General features: G+C 38.5%; 1 protein-coding gene across 4 annotated transcripts in view; it reads left to right on the forward strand.

Annotated features, from left to right (window-relative positions):
- The window catches only part of OSBPL11 (oxysterol binding protein like 11), a 66,923-nt gene that overhangs the window by 12,329 nt on the left and 32,992 nt on the right, over positions 1-21,602 (forward strand). For all 4 annotated transcript variants that reach the window (XM_014053715.2, XM_087711616.1, XM_014053716.2 and 1 more), the window contains exons 2-3: positions 12,939-13,007; positions 20,990-21,165. In XM_014053715.2, coding sequence (XP_013909190.2) covers positions 12,939-13,007; positions 20,990-21,165 — 245 coding nt within the window. The remainder of the gene's footprint in view (positions 1-12,938; positions 13,008-20,989; positions 21,166-21,602) is intronic.

The following is a 21,602-nucleotide window of genomic DNA, read 5'->3' on the forward strand; positions in this document are numbered from 1 at the left end:
TCATGGAGAATAAAGTAGTTAATGAGTATTGGTGATAATAGAGTTACTCATTACCACCTGGTTCAGAGATAGGATGACTCTAAATAAAAATTGCTGGAAAAAACTATTTGAATTGTAGTTTTGAATTCAGTTGTTTTTGTGGTTTCTCAAAAAAAAAAAACCATGCACACCACCTGGAAAGGTTGGCTACCATTTATGGACTAGATAACCTTTGGACTGTTATAATTATATAGAATATTTAAGGATATTATATAGAATATTTTAATAGACAAAGTATTTTTTAAAAGTTGCAATACTGATGAATGTATTTCTCAACATATGTTAAAACTTAAATTAGAAAATCAGTTGTATGAGAGGTGTAACTGCAAATCTGATTTTTCTTGATAGAGAATTGAGGTGAGTGGATTATCTTTAATTTGAGTCTTCATGGGGTTGCCTGTGATGTTGTAGATTGTTTAAAAATGAAGTCATTTGCATTCACAGAGCAGCATAAAATGAACTGAGCTGAATAATTTTGGAGATAAATAAATGAAGACTGGGGGAGGGGAGAGAATCAGAATTCCATGTACCAACTCTACACTAACAAGTTACTTCATGGAATTTCATAGATATGACATACTCAGTTTTGATTTGATTTGATTTATTTAATTTGTATGCCGCCCACTCTCAAAGAGACTCAGGGCGGCTTACAATAAAAAAGGGGGAGGGAGGGACATACAAAAACAAGACAACATTAAAAAAAACACAACATTCACAACTAAGGGTGGGGCTGGACGATTCAACAGCCCCAGGCCTGCCGGAACAGCCAGGTCTTGGTCGCTTTGCGGAAGGCCGGAAGGGTAGTGAGGGTCTGGATCTCAATGGGGAGATCATTCCAGAGGGCCGGAGCAGCAACAGAGAAGACCCTCCCCCGGGGAGTCTCCAGCCGACATTGACCAGCAGATGGAATCCGGTGGAGGCCTAATCTGTGCGATCTTATAGGCCTTAGGGAGATAATTGGCAGGAGGTGGTCTCTCAAGTAGCCAGGTCCGATACCATGTAGGGCTTTAAAAGTAACGACTAGCACTTTGAAGCGTGTCCGAAGACCAATGGGAAGCCAGTGCAGTGCAGTGCAGGTGTGACGTGGGTGTACCTAGGTACACCCGCAATTGCTCGCGTGGCTGCGTTCTGGACTAACTGAAGTCTTTGGACACTCTTCAAGGGCAGCCCCATATAGAGCGTGTTACAGTAATCCAGTCTTGAGGTGACGAGGGCGTGAGTGACTATCTGAAGGGCCTCCCGATCCAGATAGTGTCGCAATTGGTGCACCAGGCGAACCTGGGCAAAGGCCCCCCTGGTCACAGCCGACAAATGATGTTCTAGCATCAGCTGTGGATCCAGGAGGACTCCCAAATTTGCAGACCCTGAGGGGCATATAATTTCACCCCCCAGACTGAGAGATGGAACAGCTGGACCATCTTTGGGAGGGAGCATCAATAGCCACTCAGTCTTGTCGGGATTGAGTGCAAGCTTGTTCGTTCCCATCCAGACCCTAACAGCCTCCAAGCACTGGCACATCACTTCTACTGCTTCACTGAGTTGGCACGGGGCGGACAGATACAGTTGCGTATCGTCCACGTACTGGTGGTATTTGATCCCGTGCCATCGTATGATCTCACCCAGCGGCTTCATGTAGATGTTAAATAGGAGGGGGGACAGGCCCGAACACTGCGGCACCCCATAATTGAGGGGCCTAGGGGTCAATCTCTGTTCTCCGACCAACACCGACTGCGACCTGCCCGAGAGGTAGGAGGAGAACCACCGGAGGATGGTGCCTCCCACCCCCACCTCCCGCAACCGTCGCAGAAGGATACCATGGTCGATGGTATCGAAGGCCGCTGAGAGGTCAAGAAGCACAAGGATAGAGGAGTAACCCCTATCCCTGGCTCACCAGAGATCATCGATCAGCGCGACCAAAGCAGTTTCCGTGCTGTAACCAGGCCTGAAACCAGACTGAAAGGAGTCCAGATAATCGGTTTCATCCAAGGACTACCGGAGTTGAAAGCCACCACTTTCTCAAAAACCTTCCCAACGAAGGGGAGGTTGGAGACAGGACGATAGTTACTCAAAATGGCTGGATCCAGAGAAGGCTTCTTCAGGAGGGGTCTCACCACCGCATCCTTTAGGAGGTGTGGGAAAGATCCCTCCTAGAGAGAGGTGTTAACTATCGTCTGGATCCAGCCACGTGTCACCTCTCTGCTGGTCGAGACCAGCCAGGAGGGGCACGGGTCCAGTATACAAGTGGAGGCACTCACCGCTCCCATGGCCTTGTCCACTTCCTCAGGAGCAACAAGTTGAAACTCGCTCCATAAAATCCGCTCAAGACCTTCCCCCGGTACCTCGGCTGGTACTGTGCAATTGGAGTCCAGATCTGTCCGAATCCGAGCAACTTTATCCGTTAGAAACTGAACAAATTCCTCAGCACTACCCTGTAAAGGGTCATCCGCATCCCTCCCTTTCAAGAGGGAGCGAGCTATTCTAAACAGGGCAGCTGGGCGCGATTCAGCGGGTGCAATAAGAGCGGCAAAATGCGCACATTTCGCCACCTGTATTGCCACGAGATAGGTCCTGATATAGGCTCTCATCAGTGGTCGGTCTGACTCAGAGTTACTGGCCCTCCAGGGGCGCTCTAGGCGTCTCTTTTGGCGCTTCATCTCCCGGAGTTCCTCGGTAAACCAAGGAGCCCTCCTGGATCCGCTACCTCGGAGAGGCCGTAAAGGCGCAATCCGGTTTAGAGCCGCCGCCACTGTATTCCAAGCAGCGACCAAGGACTCCGCTGGACTGTGGACGAGAGCGTCAGGCATTTCCCCAAGCGCCGTCTGAAATCCCATAGGGTCCATCAGGCGCCTGGGGCTGAACCACCTAATCGGTTCCTCCTCCCTACAGTGGGGTATTGGTTTCTGAAAGTCGAGCCTCAGTAGGAAGTGATCAGACCACGACAAAGGCAAGATCTTAACGCCCCTCTTAACGCCCCTCAGTTTTCTGATACTTTTGTTTGAGCTATAGTCATATTTATAAATTGTGCCAAAGCTTGTTCTGGTTTGCTTTTCTGTGACTTATTTCATGTCCAAAACTATTTTATGAAAGAATCTAGGATGTATCTTTTAAGTGAGAAACTTTGGTTTCTTTCTGTATGACATGGCATTGCATAGACAATTTCTCTGGAATCTGGATATTAAATAATGTTTATGTGTTAAGTTTTGTTAGAACACGGAGAAGATTTCAAGATTCTTATGTAACTTTCTCTAAAGTATCCAGGGAAGAGTGTCAAGAATCACTTGAGAGATTTTGGTCATTTTATAATTTTATATATTTAAAATAATTCAGCTTTATGTTACAGTGGAATAAGACCACAATTAATCTAGCCTAGCCCATTATCTCATGCAGGGACCAACTGAATGCATTTGGGAAAATCACAATTATTTTTTTATAGCAAGCTGTACGTGTTCTGCCTCTTATAAACATCCATTAGTATTGGAATTCATTAATCTGAACTAACTAGTTTGGGCCTTTTTAAAAACCATCCAGACTGGCGGTCATTATTACAATTGAATTCCATAATTTTACACAAAGTTTTATCTTGCTTAATTGCTAACAATTATTTAAATATAATCACTGGATTGCTTTGCTCTATGCATCCTGATAAGAATTGCTCAATATTCCCAAAGCTGCAAATTTATCCTGCAATACATAATAAAACTGAAGGAAGGCGAATTTCTGTAGGGGTGCGTGGTTAGACTGGTTGAAGCTCATCTCTTTGAGGAAGAGGAAGGAAGTACATTGAATGCCCTGCAACAATAGCTTTGGTTTGCATTGTTCTCCTCTAGCATTTTCTGGCGATTTTCTGGGAAACTGTCAAACCTGCTTTAAAGGCTTCTAAATTGTTCTTTCACTGAATAAAGGCAAATGTTGTATGCAGGTGCAGTGCATTCTGATGTTGTGAAAAATGGACAATAGTCCCATTCACAAAATTTATGGATCATTCTCAATAATAGGAAGAAAGGAATTGGCAGTACAATAGATCTGGGTGAAACATAATCACAATCAAAAAGTGTATTCCTTAAGTATGTTAGCTGAGCATTGTATCACCAGTGGTGGCATAAAAAGTTTGTGAAGAAATTTCCTTTTTTTCTCCTTGTTCATAGTAAGAAAGGAAGAGTTAAGAAATTGTGCTATCCAGAGTCCTAATGGCATCTACTTGAAAGAGAAGGGGCTCAATTTCCCTTGGTGTGTGGTCTTCCAAGCATAGCCATGAAAAGCCCATAGACTTGAGTATACATGGTATGTTTTGGTATAAGCAGGAAGGTATCTCAGTGAGGCTGTATTTGTACTACAGTTTAGTGTTCAAGGGTGATTGGACCATGAGGAGGAAGGGAGCAGTAGTGGAAGAAAATGAACTATAGAATGGAGGACAAGCCAGCAATTTCATATCTAATTCAGTAAATCAGGCTAAACGTAAATCAGGAAGTTAATATTAGATTTGAACATCAGTAAAGGAGAATATTTGTAGCTCAGGGTCGAAATGAGGTATGAATATATTTAACGTGGGAAGTGTTAATAAAGCTACTTTTCATGAATTAATCTAAGGACCTGAAAAAGGTTTTAGCCCCAAATTATCAATTCCATGTTAAACATGTATGGTGAAATGTTTAAAAATATTTATTTGTTTTAAATGAATCATTATTTTGTCCAGTATTGCAAACAATGGAAAAACCTTTAGGTACTTATTAGTGTCTCCATGTTATTTTTTCCTACTTTTCTGTATGTCTTTTGATTTTGAGAGAAAGACTTTAAAATCATTTTTTAAAAAAGAGCTTTAAATTCTTATACAGAAGGATTTTGTGTGATTCCCCTCCCCACTTTTTTTGCCTCAAAATCTTTTTCTTCCAGATCAGATTTTCAGAATTGGACATGGGGAAATAGGGCTGTACTATAGACTTATTTATGCTGCAACATTACGATACCATTTTATTTTCATTTCCTTTTCTAATAGTTCTCTATAAAGTGGAATGTACATCTTTTTAAAAAATTGTTGCAGATTTATGTTATGCAATTATCTATGACTATGACAAAATGTCTTTCTTTGGAATCACAAACAGTAAATTCAAACCTGGTGGGATTATTTTCCTCCTGTGCATGTTTTCTTTGGTCTCAGAGAAATAAATAGAAAGATGGAATAGACACTTCCTTAGAGGAATAAGAAAATTGGAACCTTCATAAGAAGGTTGTCAAATGTGTGTGCATTTTAATGTTGTAAATCATATATGACAGTGATGGCTAACCTTTTTTGGATTACGTGCCAAAAGTAGGGGGAGCGCAGGGTGGTGGTGTCATGCACGGGTATGCCCATACCTATAATGCTAGACGCGCGACCCCAGAGCGCATCAGGGAAGCCTCCGGAGGGCAAAAAATGGCCGAAAAAGGCTGAAATCAACTGGCCAGCGCGCACATGCATGCTGGAACTGACAGAGCAATGCCTCACATGCCCTAACAAATGGCTCCGCGTGCTACAGGTTCGCCATAAAGGGTATAGATATTATGGATATAACTAAAACCTGGTGGATTTGAGAAAATCAGCGGGCACCTTGTTACAAACTGTGGGAAAGATAGGAATGACATAGGGGAGAATATTAATAAACATGTGGATAATGGCAGACACATTAGTGGTTTTTTTTTAAGCCTATGATAAAATCCCTCATCAAATACTTTTCAGTGAACTTAACAGCCATGGAATAAAAAGCAGATCCTCTTTGAGTAAGTAATTGGCTGAAGCATAGCAAACAATGAATAGGTGTACAGGTAGTCCCCACATCCACAATTGAGTTCAACATTTCTATTGCTAAGGGAGATGGTTGTTAAGTGTGTTCGTCCCATTTTGACACCTTTCTTGCCACAGATGTTAAGGGAATCGCTGTAGTTGTTAAGTTAGTAAAACGGTTGTAAAGTGAATTTAGCTTCCCCATCAACTTTGCTGGTCAGAAGGTTGCAAAAGGTGATCACGTAGTCCCGGGACACTGCAACTGTCATAAATATATGCCAGTTGCCAAGTGTCCAAATTTTGATCATGTGATCACAGGGATGCTGCAATGGTTGTAAGTGTGAAAAATGGTCATAAGTCACTTCTCTCAGTGCTGTTTGAACAGTCACTAAAGAAATGGTTGTAAATTGAGGACTATCTGTAAATGAGCCGTGGTGGCACAGTAGTTAGAAAGCAGTATTGCGAGCTACTTCTGACTGCCGGCTGACTGCAGTTTGGCAGTTCGATTGTCACCGGCTCATGGTTGATTCAGCCTTCCATCCTTCCAAAGTGGGTAAAATGAGGACCCAGATTGTTGGGGAGCTGACTCTGTAAACCACTTAGAAAGGGCTGTGAAGCACCGTGAAGTGGTGTATAAGGCTAAGTGCTCTTGCTAAATGGACATTTCTCACACTGGAGGGATCTAACTAGCAGGGGATTCCGTCACAGGGTGAGTGTTTTTTAACATATTGATAAATGATCTGGAGTTGGAGATGACTAGTTGAATAACCAAGCTTACTGAAGACATTCAATTGTTCAAAGCGGTAAAAACAAAAGAGGGACTGAGAAGAGCTTCAGAGAGATCTCCGCATATTAGGGGGTAGTACAAGTCAAAATGGTAGAAGTTGTTCTCGATGAGCAAATACAAAGAGATGCATGTACTTCCCAAATATCCTAACTACTCATACAAATTAATGGGGTCAGAGCAAGCAGCGACTGATGAGGAAAGAGATGTTGGAGTAATGGTGAACAGTTTGATAAAGGTGCCAATAAAGTGTGCATCCACTGTAAAAAAAAGGCCAATAGAATGTTAGGCATAATAAGAAACTGTATTGGAAATAGAGATGCCATTATCGTAATTCCCTTATATAAATCAATAATGTGGCCACATCTGGAATATAATGTACTGTTCTGGTCAATGCAGCTCAAAAAAGAGATAGTGGAGTTGGACAAGTTTCAGAGGAGGGCAAAGAGGATTGTGGGGTTATAGCAGCTTCTAATCAGGAATGCTTATGACAATTGGGGTGTTTAGTCTAAAAAGAAAGAGAATGAAAGGAGGTAGGATTCAAGTGTACAAAATTAGCATGTAGTGTATAAAATGAACAAAGAGAAGCTTTTTTTTCTTTTTCCAAAATATTAGAACCAAAGGCTAACTCTTTTTTTTTAGACAATTTATAATTCAGGTTTAGAATTTGCTACCATTAGATCAGCGGCCTGCAATCTTAAACACTCAAAAGAGCCATTTGGGCCCATTTTCCACAGAAAAGAAAACACCGGGAGCAACAAAACCTGGGTGGCTGTGGCCAACTCAATGTCACTCTCATCCAGTCACATGAACCTCCCCCCCCCCCCGCAGCCACGCCTACCCAGGTTTTGCAGCTCCTGTTTTTTCTGTGGGAAATGGGTCTCTCCCCCTCCTTCCTTCCCTCTTATTTCTGTTCTTCTCTTTCCCCCTTTTTTTCTTTTTCCCTTCCTTCCTTCCTTCCTTCCTCCCTTTCCCCTTCTCTCTTTTATTTCCTTCACTCATTCTCTCCCTGCAGCTGTCTCATTTTTCTCCCTCTTCCCCCTCTCTCATTTGTTTCTCTTTTTCCTCTCTTCCATTGTCCCCCTCTATCATTTTCCCATTTCTCTCTCTCTCTCTTTTTCTCCCCTTTTCTCCTCATTTCTCTTTCTCTCCCTCTCATGTTTTTTCTATTTCTGTTGCCAACCCCCACATTAGATGATTACTTTCAAAAAGCTTTTGTCTAGCTTCAGAAACTGGTTTGACCAAGTCATGGAAATCATGATGGGAATGTGATTGCTTCTGAATCCATTTGCTGGGATACTCGGTGGCTTCCTTCTGCAGTTGGTTGGTCACTGTGAAATGTGTTAGACTAGATGGGCCCGGGGGGGGTCAAATCCTGCAGGGCACTGTGTACACATTGTTATGTTGTTACCCAGTGCATAGGATTGTGCATGTATTAATAACTGGACTGATGCAGATTGAACTTTTGAAGTTTTGCCAAAGAATCCATTAAATTGAGAGCTTTTGATCTTTTGATGAGTAAGGTGATTTGTATATATAATTTGCGATAACTTTCTTTCTTTTATGCTTTTAAAAATAGCTAGACTTTCTCCACGTCTGCTTTTTTTATTTGTACAATTTACCCTGTGTACCGTGCTGTGTTCCAATGTTGATTCAGAAAAGCTCCTGTCAGATCTCATCTCTGCAAATTATTATCTTTATTTGTTTCCGTGATTATTTTTGGAGATATTTCATTTTCCAAATATTAATATAGCATCATTGTATTTCTGATTTATTTGGGCAATAGAAGTTGGTATAGGAATGCAAAGGAATGTAGATATGACTTTGATAAAGGAATGGATGAGCCATTAAGGCTTGAGAAATGGTAATTCAGTCTGAGGAAAGTGGAGAGCATGGGGGGGGGGGGAGAGACTCAAAATGACCCCATTTTGATTCTGATTGGTGTAAGATAAAAACTTTGAGAGGCTTTCCAAATGGATGTTACCCTTTTGAAGTAGACAAGGTCAGGAAATCCTAAGCACTGCAAGGATTCCAGGAATCAACTGCTACATTTTTATTGCAGGTTATAACAAGAATCTTTAAAGCTTGTCAGAGTTTTAGGTGCCCCATTTTATATCCGAATCAAGGCAGGCTTATACATTCCATCACCAAGGTTATCTCTACATTCCTTTCCAGGATAAGACTGGGCACGCTGTCTGATGGAGCTACAACTCCTGTCAGCCAAAGCAAAATTGACAGTGCCAAGGAATGATAAGCATTCTAACTCAGAATATTTGAAGGACATAGCAATAGCAATAGCAGTTAGACTTATATACCGCTTCATAGGGCTTTCAGCCCTCTCTAAGCGGTTTACAGAGTCAGCATATTGCCCCCCCCCCCACAGTCTGGGTCCTCATTTCACCCACCTCGGAAGGATGGAAGGCTGAGTCAACCTTGAGCCAGTGAGATTAGAACCGCTGAACTGCAGATAGCACTCACCTGAAGTGGCCTGCAATACTGCACCCTAACCACTGCGCCACCTCGGCTCTAGATTAAGGAATAAAATGCTATCCTATTTATACACTGCATAAAATTTTACAACCTTTAGATCAGCTTCCTATTTGCAAGTAGATCAGCTGATAACAGAAATAAAAACTATGATAATGATCTTAAGTATGATCCAACTTTTATGATGAAGAGTTTAAGACTTTAGATAGATACAAGTTCCTGGTAGCCTGTGCCACAATATTACTATATGGAGGTTCTTCTTTTCTTCCTCTTTAAGAATACTCACCTGGTTGTTTTGTGTTGAGGCAACATGGTTGAATCCTCTCTGCTGGCTCTTCTTTCCAGTTCTGCTAATTTTTCTGTGCTACTTCTCTGAAATTAGCTTATAGTTGGTTAGTAGGATGCATTGTGACATCAACAGGAAAGCTGCCAATCAATGAGGTCCTTCCTCCTCTAGTTTCATTAGATTTCAGTTCTGACAATTTATTGGTTGAAATGCTTCTGTAATTATTTGGGTGTTATTCTTAACAGGGTATTTTTTTGGGAAAATCTAATTTTAGCTCTGTACCTCCATGGCTCATATAATACAGGAGACATCAAAGGAATTAAGCATTCAGTGAACAAAAATAATTGTTTATAAAATGTATGATAAAATACTGAATAATTTGATTCCCCTGAAATAAGAATTCTTTGCATTCTACAGAAATAATTGAAATTCAAAGACAGTGATTGCCTCTTTTTGTGGTGGGGCCTGCCCTCTGGAATGATCCCCTCCCTCCAAATGTGTGGGCTCAAATCTGTTGGCATTACTAAAACATTAACAATCTGGAGGTTTCTTTGGGTACTGAGGCTGCTGGGATGATGTCCCTAGGAGGCTTAACACTTGCAGGTTCCTGCTTGCCAATTACTTGCCAATTAAAGGTGCTTTCATTTAAATTGCAGTGTTTGTTTTTAGTTATTTTGGATATTGTAAGCCACCCAGAGTCAGGATGTTTATGGTGGGTGTACATATAAATAAATAAATTAGCCTCTGAAACTAATTCTACTGTATTTTAATCAGGATTTGAATTTAATCACATTTGAGTCTGTAGAAGTGGCTCTTTGTCTTCTGTGGAGGATTCTGTGTAGGACTTTAATTAAGTGAAAGTCCTGCATAGCTGATTATGAAAGCCATTTATGTGTTTAAATGGAATTAACTGTGTACATTAGCAAATGCAGTATCATTTTTACAGTTTTTCAGCCCTGATGTCAGTACTGGTACGAATGAGCTTTGACATAAGAAATGATTTTGAACCAAAATTCAGATTTCAGCCAAGGAGTTTGTTTCATGACCACAAAAGTTTTAAAAGCATAATTTCTTAAAATTGTTTACACTACTGACATTAAATTATTCCTGCAGCAGGCAAAATTTGGTTTCATCTCAGGATTATTCTATGGAGAAAAAAAAAATCAGAGCAGCTCCTCCTTCCTAATTCTTCCATAGTTTTCTGCCACAAATACATTATCACCTGCTTCCAGATTTATGATACATAAATATATCACTTTCATTCTACTGAGCATAGGCAATTAATTTGGTCTTCTTCATCATTCATACATTTCTCACTTTCCACATGAATTATTTTGGTCTGAAAATAGAATAGGTGCACAATCAACAATCAATCGGTGAATTCAAAGACATTATTAGGTAAAAAGATGTTGTATATGGGGAGAAGATAACCAAAAATAAATATATAGTTTCAGATATGCTTTCAGAAATTGTGACAAAGAGGCTCCTACTGCCACCTTGGAGAACAATCATAGGTATCTGGATTCTATCATTTGGGTTATTCAAGAAAGGTTTGATGTATTTCTTCATTATTAAGTAACTTAAAATGAGTCATATTTCTGAATCCTTTCATGCCTTTCAGTTATTCACGTACATTGTACATTATTCCGAGACAGGTCTGTGACATAGACTTCTGAATGAAAAATAGGTTAAATTGATATTTAGCAGGCATTTTCAGGTAATTACTGCAGTTGCTTATTTAGGAGGCCAGTTTCCAATTGTATTGATTTATTTTCTTGAAAAGTTTGGTAAAATACGGTATCTCCATTCATAGCTATTTATTAAACTTTAAAACGATTTTATATAATTCACTGTTGATATCTAGATTTGGTGACATGAATAAACCTCTTGGCTGGAATAGTTTCTTTGACCATTTAAGGTACTTTACTTAGAGCAGGAAATAATGATAATTCAGATTTGCAAGACTCATTTGTAGCTTCTGATTTCCTTCAGGTATAGCTCTACTAGGAGTGCTAATCTGTTATGAACTAATAAGGGGCTTAAGTGATTTCTGGGATTGGCTTTAATTCTTTGAAATCCCCTCTTTATGTAAGGCCCCAAATTCTACTTGTGGAACTTAAAAATGTAGTCATGCCCTCAATTTCCTAGAGGAATGCTCTGCTGCCTGTAAAGCTTCTTGAATGTGATGCAGAAATATTTGTTCTTTGTGGTCTACTGGACAAAAATTAATTTTATGCATTTTGAAGTGTGTGTGAAAAATTTTCAGGGACACCTATCTTTCCTTCCGCTTGTTGATGGCTCCTTGTGATTGTTAATAATTGCTATTCCACTAGATGGCAGCATCTAACTGACTTTGAACTAGAATGGCAAACCACTTCTCTATTGCTATCCAGAAGGGGACAAACTTTGTTTGAGGGAGACTTTAATTTAATTTCTATGAAACAGTGGAAAGATGGATGCTGTGCATCCATCATATAAGAGGACATACATAATATGGAGTAGGTCTGCTCTGTGATGCACATATTTTAGTGAGGGGTCCTTGGTGTTCTCTGAGCTTGGTTGTTTTCTTGCAGACGTTTCATTACCCAAACTAAGTAACATAATAAATGCCAGTTATTGGTACCTATTTTAGTTACTCGTTTTGGCTGCTGGTTGCATTTGGAAATTTGTTCGGTAGGGAGAATTCGCACATTTATAAAATGGCTTTAAAGGGGAAGTGTAACAGTTACCGTATAAAGCACAGGTGCATAAATGTCCTCACTATGTATTGCTTAATATATTTTTTCTTACTATATTTTCCTGTAGTTCTGCTTAATTTCTATTTAAGTGGCCATACACAAAGCGAGACACTATTTTTATTTTTTATTGATGATGGAAAAGACGTTTTTGGAAATAAATAAAGGTGATTGAAAACTGGAATTTTTTTTTTGCATTAAATGCTTTAAAACTAAGGGCTTTTTCATATTAAAAAACAGATTGGTATCCCAAGAAAAGCTAGATGTGGCACACAAAGCAAAATAAAATTCTTCAATGATGTTAATGAATTATGATAGATACTTAGGAGTCCAAAAAGTGTGTATCGTTTCAAAATTTTAAATGTACTTTTCCTTAATTAATAGTGGCCAGTGATTTATTTGTATAGTTCAATTTTAAAGGTATTCTTTTAACCTTAATCAACTTCCATTTTCATAATGAATAATACTTAAAGAGCCCAAAAACCTTTCCTTGAGGTTAGAAAGCTGAAGGGTATTTAGTAATTTAATCTTTAATATTGAAGCTTTATAAACAAGAGGTGTCCCATAATTTATTACTGATTCCAGTAGTTTATGCATCAGTAATGTGGGTCCCAGTTTTCAGATTGGTAGATTATTTAAAGCATCTCAGTTCTAAATCATTTCTGCAAAGACAAACAAGGAGCAAGAGCTTGCAGGAATTTCTGTTTTAAAAGTCGTTAGACATTTGTGCTGAGTTACGAAGTCTTGTATTACTCTAGCAAATATGAAATTACGCAACATCTATGTGAGATATTTCAATTGTTGTTATTTGCCTATAGCTGATGAACTCTGTTCTTATATTTGCCACAGTGATCACATGGAAAACATTTCTGGCTATTTAATGAAATATACAAATCTTGTAACAGGCTGGCAGTACCGGTAAGTTCGATTTTCCAAAACTATTTCAGATGGAATAGCTTTATTCATGAGGCAGTAATTGTTAATAATATTCTGATTGTTTTAGAAAATAATATGTGAATGCAGAATTGTTCTAGCATTAATCTTTTGTTTTAGTGCATGTATTTGATTTCCTGAATGGTAAATTTTTAATTGAACTAGACGACTTTGTGTATTTTACCCTTCAAGAGATAATGCAAAGAAAAATACAGCTATGAAATATATTTGAAAATGGAGGGTATAGCACAGCTGCTATTATAAGCAACAGAAAGATGATTTTGAATGCAATATTGACGTTTGATTAGACATAATATTAACAAGATTCTAAAAGATTGGAGCTCATATTTTGAGATTTCTGAAAGTATAATTACAATAAAAATTGATCTGCTGCACATTTATTCAGAAACATGGTTTCATGGTTTTGTTCTATAGTTTAATTCCTAATATGTAGGACTGTGTGTAGGAATTTGCAGTCTTGGTGTGACACAGTTACAACTGTCTTTTTTCTAGTTAATATTTGTGTGAATTTGAAAATAAGATCCGAACACTTGAGTTTTTCAAAGTTTGCAAAAGCTATGTTTTTGCTCTTGCTTATCTTCCTCCTCTGTCTTTCCTTCTGCAATAAAAATTGTTATGATATAACATTATCCTGGGAATGCTTATTCTCTTTGAAATACGCTCTGAAGCATGGCCTTAAACAAGAAAAAAAAATCATGTTTTTCCTTCAGTCTATTGGTCCATACTTTGAGTTCGGTTTGTAAAACATTAGGGATCCATATTCCACCTGTTCCTGATATTTGCAATGTAAATTGATTCTTCAGTCTAGGAGCTACGCTTTGAAATCTCAGGACTTGCATAGTCTTGTTGAGCTACGGAGACTCGTTTACAATTGGTTCTGCAGTGATTAAACTATGCCCATATCAAACCATTGCATCTTTGGTGTCCAATAGCTTCTAATGCAGTAGTAACTATCTTGATCTTAGAGGCACTACCATTGTAATAAAATGGAATCGTCTTAAATAACACAAACATGTTTCCTTAGCATAGGTTTTATTTGGAGCAGTATGTGACATTGTCAGTCCTCTCATTTGTCCACTGAAGCTAAAAAATATTGTCTCATTATCACAACAATAATAAGCACAACATCATTTGCCTAGTCAAAATTGCCCAATACATCTGCCATATCGTATGGCTCGCTGTTACTAAAATAAGGATTTCTTTCAATCAGCAATTGCAAGTTAGCTCAAATTAGGGAAAAGTTTGGAATGTTACTTCTACTTATGAGCTGCGGTGGCACTGTGGTTAGAGTGCAGTACTGCAGATGACTTCTGCTGACTGCTGGTTGCCTGCAATTTGGCAGTTCAAATCTCACCAGGCTCAATCTTGACTCAGCCTTCCTTCTTTCCAAAGTGAGTAAAATGAGGCTCCAGATTGTTGAGGGCAATATGCTGACTCTGTAAACCGCTTAGAGAGGGCTGTAAATATAAGCCTTAAGTGCTATTGCTACTTATTGGTGTCTTCATTGCTTCTTTGTTATTTAAAAACCTCAGCTAAGAAATAGGGCTATATTAGTAGCCCTGACTCCTGGTTCCTTATGATGTCTGTAGGTCCAACTTCTTCTGTTTATTTCAATCTAAGGATAAAAATCTCTGACAATGTGCAAAATCCTATTTAAGAAATGAAAAGATGAAAAGCCTCTGAACATGTACACAGCCTTTCGGGTCAGCCAACATATAGATTTGATAAATATATGTATGATTTTTTCCTGTATGTGTTAGGAAAGCTTTCTTGCTTGTACCAAAGTATAAGGCTCCTCTACTAAAACTTCCTAGCTTCAGCCGGCCATTTACCCAGGAACATTGCTTTGGTCTGGCTGATGAGTCTCAATGGCAAGCCACACCATGCTTTTCAGCTTTATGGATTTTTGTAGTCTTTCAGCAGAGGCCTCAGTAATAATAAAAGCTTCAAAACTGAATCCAGGCTCATTTTTCCTTACAGGCCATTTTAATGTTTTTTATATATTCCAAATATTTTCATCTTTGGGTTCATTTTTGAGAGTTGTCTTACAATGTCTTTGGTTAGTTTTGATGTATTGCTTCATCATTTGCTTCCAGGGGTATTATGCAAACATTGCAGAAAACAGAAAACTCACCTGCTTAATCCCAAAGGCTGAGTCCACATTTTTCCATCCTCCAGTGGAAGATGAAGGAATGGTGGAAGACGCCTTTTTCTCATTCAGTCCCTTCCCTGTACAGTTCCCAATGCCACCTTTCACAGATTATTTCCCCATATTCAGGCAAAAATGTCATTGGGCACAAATGGCTGAGAGGCAGAAATAGCTAAAAATTAATTACCTTTGCCTATAAAATATATTCCATACTTCCACTCACTCTCTCTAAACAATAAATAAATTCAGAATGAGTTAAGTTCCTCCAAGAAGGAATTAAGTCAAGATCCAGGCTGTGTATGATTTCTGTTTAGATCAATTCAATGTTTTTTGAACCTGTCAACTTTAAGAGGTGTGGACTTCAACTCCCATAATTCCCCATTTCCCAACCTATCTGGGGAAATTCTGGGAGTTGAAGTCCACCCATCTTAAAATTGACAGGCTAAAAAAACACTGGTTTAGGTTATAATTTTTTTAAATTTTTTTTTAATACACATAAAGACATCAACAAAAATAAACACATAACTTAAAAACAACATAGGAACAATAAGTTCCATCGTATATCATACAGCACTTCCGAATCGGTTTCTTTGCAGTTAGTGTTTTCCCTTCGATACATTTCTATCTTGCGTTCATAATCTTGTTATTCATTATCCATTTTTATATACATTTCTTTATTTATTTATACTTAGCTACTTATGATCAAGTATTATTTACCTATATTGTGCTTTATATTTTTACTGCCATTTATTCTCTTACATACAGTTATAGGTATACATTCCCATAGTTATTCTTTTTCTTTGCCATTCTTATATTATTATTCCATTTAAAAGGTTATAAGGTATAATTTGGAATGTATTGTTTACCATTGCTTTTTATTTCTTTGCTCCATCCATCTATACCAATTAACCCATATCTGGTCTACTTTCAATTTCTTAAGAATATTAAACATCTGGGCTCTTTTTTTTTTAGTGCGTTCAGTCCATTCAAGTTTATCGCCATAATTGTTATTTCTTGATCCATTTTTAGCTGAGATTGTTTCTTTTACTTCTAGTTTGTATCTGACTTTTCCCTCTCGCGCCTTCCTTCTCTGCTCTCTCTCTTTCTTGCCTCTGTTCTTCTCTCCTCCTTCTTCCGCTGTCTTCTAATGTTTCTTCCTCTTGACCTCTGCATTCTAGTTCCTCTTTGCTTCCTTGTTCTCCTTCCCTATTGCAGTGTTCTTCGTAGAATTTGTGTGCTTCTTCTAAATTCTCTATCTTATATCTTTTTCCTTGCCAAGATACCAGAACCCCTTCTGGTACCAACCATCTGTACATTATTCTATTGTTATTTAACTCGTTTGTTAAAAATTGGTATTGCCTACGTTGTTCCCGAATTCTCTGTGAGATCTGTTTAAGCGTGGTCAGCTCTTTTCCCTGTAGTATAATCGTCTCTTCTCTAGTTTTTTTGTACACTTCATCTCTGGCAGTTTTCTTAGCGAATCTTACATGCACTTCTCTCGGGAGTCTATTTCTTCTTGCGTAGTTAGTATTCACCCTGTAAGCCTCATCAATATTCCCTCTCACTTCCTGTTCTTTTTTTTTTGCAGAAATTCAGTGAGGGTATTAATCATTTTATCTTTCAGGTCTTCCTCCTTCTCTTCCGGTATGTTTTTAAATCTTGGTAGGTAGAATGCCGCTTTTTCGTTTTCAAGTCGGATTATTGATAATTCTAATTCCTTATTAAGTTGTCTATATTTCCATCTTTCCCATCTTCTGATTTGAATGTTGTATTTTTTCTTCCACACATTGAATTTTCTGTTCATTGATTGCTAAGGCATTCTGTATCTTTTTGACTTTATCATCTACATTCTTGATCGTTCCTGTCAATTCTCCCATTGTATTTTTTAATTCTTTATGATTCTTCCTTGACTCTTCTTGGCTTTTTGCCAAAGTCTCCTGTATCAATTGGAGCATCGATTGCATGTTCTGCATCGTTGGTGCTGGTCCCGCTGATTCTGCCATCTTTTCAGCTTTCTCCAACCCCCACATACTTTGATTTAAGGAGGGGGGTGTTGTTGAACTCACATTGGGTATGGTCTTTTTCCCTAGTTTTACTGAGGTTGCCATTTTTAACCCCCTATTTGTCCTTGCCCACAATTGGCTATAACTTTTACCTTGTTTATACTTTATCAGTAATATCAATAATATAAATAATTATATAATCCAATATTCAGCAACAATTCAACTATTAACCTTCCTTGATATCACCTTTCTTGCCCATACAAATTTATTAATACCCTTCTGCCATTCTAACAGGTTCACATCTTTTTTAAGTATAGGTAGCATTTGGAAAAGAAATAAAAGTTTAGGTAAAATATTCATTTTCACTGCTGCTATTCTTCCCAGCAAGGATAACTGTAACTTTTCCCATTTTTTCATCTCTGTCTGTATACTATGCCAAAGTGGTTCATAATTATACTTATATAAATATTTGACCTTTTTAACTATTTGACCTTTTTAACTATTTCACATCCTATCATTCCTTCTAGTTCTTTCTTTTGTTTAGTATTCATATTTGTAGCTAATATTTTTGTTTTCCCTAGCTTTATTTTAAATCCTGACATTTGACCATATTGGTTAATCATATTCATTAAAATCATACTAGTTTCCTGCGGTTGGGTTAATATTATAACCAGATCATCTGCAAAAGCAGGCACTCTATATTCTTGCTGCCTAATCTTAATTCCCTTTAAACCCTCCAAGCCCTGTATTTTATTCAACAATATTTCCAAAGTTATAATAAACAGTAATCGGGACAAGGGACAACCCTGTCTTGTACCTTTTTCAATTTTAAAAGAATCTGTTAAACTTCCATTAACTATAATTTGAACTGTTTGCTGTTGATATATTGCTTTAATTGAGTGTAAGAAACGTTCTCCTATTTGCATTTTTTGCAGTGTTTTCAACAGGAATTGCCAATTAACTCAATCAAAGGCTTTCTCAGCATCCAGAAATATGAGCGTGGCAGGAATTTGGTTATTCTTTCCCAAATATTCTAGTGCATTAACGATTAATCTTACGTTACTTCTCATTTGTCTCCCTTGAATAAAACCTGTTTGATCATTATGAATCAATTGTTGAATAACCAACATTAATCTATTTGCTAGTATTTTAATAAAGATTTTATAATCTACATTAAGTAGTGAAATAGGTCTGTAGTTTTTTGGTTGGGTAATATCATGGTCTTCTTTAGGTATCAGGGATATGAAAGCTGTCTTCCAAGATGGGGGTCCCTTACCTTCCGTTTGAATCTTATTAAATAATTCTTTAAGAGGTTCTACCATTTCTACTTGTAAATTTTTATAGTAAGCCGCTGTCAATCCATCTGTACCGGGTGCCTTCCCTGCCTTTAACTGCTTAATTACCTGTAAAATTTCCCCCAAAGTTATTGGTTGATTCAATCTTTGTCTCTGCTCTTCTTTAACTATGGGTATTTTTTCTTTTTCCAAGTATCTCTATATCTAGACCATTAATTTTGTCACCCTTGTACAACACTACAAAGTATTCACGGAAGACCTTTTGAATCTCACCCTGTTGAAACACTTCTTTCCCTCTATAGTGCAATTTGGCTATGTTACGAAGTTTTTGTTTTTTCCTAAACTGATATGCTAACCATCTGCCAGATTTATTTGCATTACAAAAAGTATTATGTTTTGCATATAACAGACTAGTGGCTACTTGGTCTGAGATCAACATATTAAATTGGTCTTTTAATAAGGTAATTGCTTCTTTAATCTTTATATCTCCTGGTTTTAAGGTTATATTCTTCTGCATTTCTTTCTCGCCAAATATCTCTCAGTTCAAAATCATCCATCATATCGAAAAAGGACTTAGGTAGTTTCGCTCGCATTTGAGTATTTGGACGAGAAACCTTCTTATCTTTCTTAGTGTCCATAACACCGTTCCAGTCACCCAGTAATATGCAATATCCCACTGTATTAATTTGGCATGAAGTTTTCTATAAAACTTCTTTTTCAGCATTTTCGACTTTTTGTTGCACCACATCCATTTTCGATACCAAATTAATATTAGCATCATTAAGATCTTCTAATCTGTCTTCCATTCCCAAGACATATTCTGTCAATGAATTAACAACCCCCAACATATCATCCCTGATCTTCTGAACCCAGGTCTCAAGTTTATCAGACAGTTCTTTATGAGCAACGGATAACTCCTCCTTAAGTTTTGTTTCCATCGTAACTACATGATTTTTAAATGCTTCAGCCAGTTCCTTCTGAAAAAATTCTTTAGTTAATTGCTCCCCTGTGGGGGGAGGAAGTAATGACTGTAGTTTCGTGCCAGGAGCTGGCGAACTGCTAGCACTTTTTGGAGCAGGAGGGCGACCTTTTCGATAGGATTATGCTTAGAAGCCATTCCAAGTTTTAATCTTCTTCAGCCAATTAATAAGTCTCTGCTGACCAATTGTGCAGCTGCTGCTTAATTTAGTATTAAGTCACTCCTTTCCTTTGAAGTTTTAAACTCCGTAGAAATTCAAAGCTCAAACAGTGTTACGAAGCTGCTCGGCGCCATTTTGAATGTCTCTTTAGCAGGTAAGATATCAGAAGGAGTTCTTGTAAAAATGAAGCTAAGGATTAATACAAACAATTAAAAGTTCACGTGTACAGTGTCCGCTTGTCTTGGATTCAATAAATCAAATTTTGTTCTGAGGATGGGGGGTTTGCTTTGCGCTGCAGATTGCAGCAGGAATTCCTGGCACGGAGACAATTCTGCCCTTGGCTGGCCTTCCCCCCCCTCCCAGAAATGATCTGTGAGAGTTGGTTGGCACGTTGCCCGGCACAATAGCTCACCTTATCTTCTTGGCCCGAAGAAAAGGTAAACAAGCTGTCAGATGGCTGATGGATTGCTCATCCGACAGATAAACGCGACCAGGATTCGGGAGTTGTAACAACCAGCTCCCACCAACAAGCCCCTCCCCCTAGAAGTCGTCGGGTTTTCATTCTTACTGTGGCTGATCTTTAGGCTCTTCCAGCTCTCCCTTCCTGTCCGTTCTAACACAGCGTCTCTGCTCCGCTTCTTCTCGGCAAAATTGTACTGTAAAAACAGCCTCTCTCCCAGCTACTTCTTCTTCCAGCTCACTCTCTCTGCCAGTTTCGCATTGCTCTCCTCTCTGGATTGTCAGCAATAATAACAAGCATCCGATTTCAACTGTTTCTATCTCTGCTCTTCCTCCTATGCCATTGCTAAGGTCCTAACCAAAAGGTAGGATATTTCTTCACCCGTTTAGGGGTTTCTCCTATCCACAGGGGATTTGCCTTATCACTCCAGCATCTACAGAGTATCCCCTTTGATCTGCTGATCTCTTCGGGATCAGCAGTGCTCCAAAAAAGAGCCCACATGAAGAGGTTAGAGTTAGGGGTTAGGAGAGCTCCCTTACCCCGCTCTAAGCACAATGACGTCACCGTCGGAAGCCTAGGTTATAATTTTTGCAATGGTATTGCTCTAACACTGGACAAACAGCAAGCACCCTTCCTCTCTCTGAATTGTGCAGTAATGTCACTAACCAGCTGGATAACATGGGTTCTTCCAAAGGAACTGCAGCCTTTCACTGTTCAGCTTCCAGCTCACATCGAAGCATTCAGCCTTTTCAAAACCTGTCTGCAGATAGTCGCTAGTAGGAAAGGATTGCAGTCTCTTGGATTGAGATCTGTATGTGGGCATATTAACTTAAAAGGGCTCAAATTTGGAAGTTTGAAAAAGTGGGATTTTGGAATTTGCTTTTCTCTCACCATTTACAGGTATTTTGTCTTAAACAATGAAGCTGGCCTCCTAGAGTATTTTGTGAATGAACAGTCCAGAAACCAGAAACCTAGAGGTACCTTGCAGCTGGCTGGAGCTGTGATATCTCCTAGTGATGAAGATTCTCATACTTTTACAGTGAATGCTGCCAGTGGAGAACAGTATAAACTGAGAGGTATGGTTTTTTTTGTATGTATGTGTGTGTGTGTGTTTATTTATCAGCACAAATAAAACACAAATATAACAAAGGCAACAGTAAAAATATTGGGTTTCTGTCGTGATGGACTCTTGTGACGAGCCAATTGACAGATGATGGAAGCAGTTAGCTTCCTTCCATAATTGGGGCTTTAAGTGCTAGCATAATTACAACCTCAATTGAGCCCAAAATTTATGTTGTTAAGTGAGACATTTGTTAAGTGAGTTTTTCCAAACTTGATTATTTTTCTTGCCACAGTTGTTAAGTGAAATACTGCAGTTCATAAGTTACTAACCTGGTTTGTTAAGTGAATTTGGTGTCCCCATTAACTTTGCTTGTCAGAAATTCGCAAAAGGGATCAAATGATCCTAGGACACAGCAAAAGTCATAAATATGAATCACTTGCCAAGCATCTG

Source organism: Thamnophis sirtalis, unplaced genomic scaffold (genome assembly GCF_051295495.1).
Source record: "Thamnophis sirtalis isolate CommonGarterSnake01/CBP01778 unplaced genomic scaffold, rThaSir2_p1.2 scaffold_1, whole genome shotgun sequence".
NCBI classification, from domain to species: domain Eukaryota; kingdom Metazoa; phylum Chordata; class Lepidosauria; order Squamata; family Natricidae; genus Thamnophis; species Thamnophis sirtalis.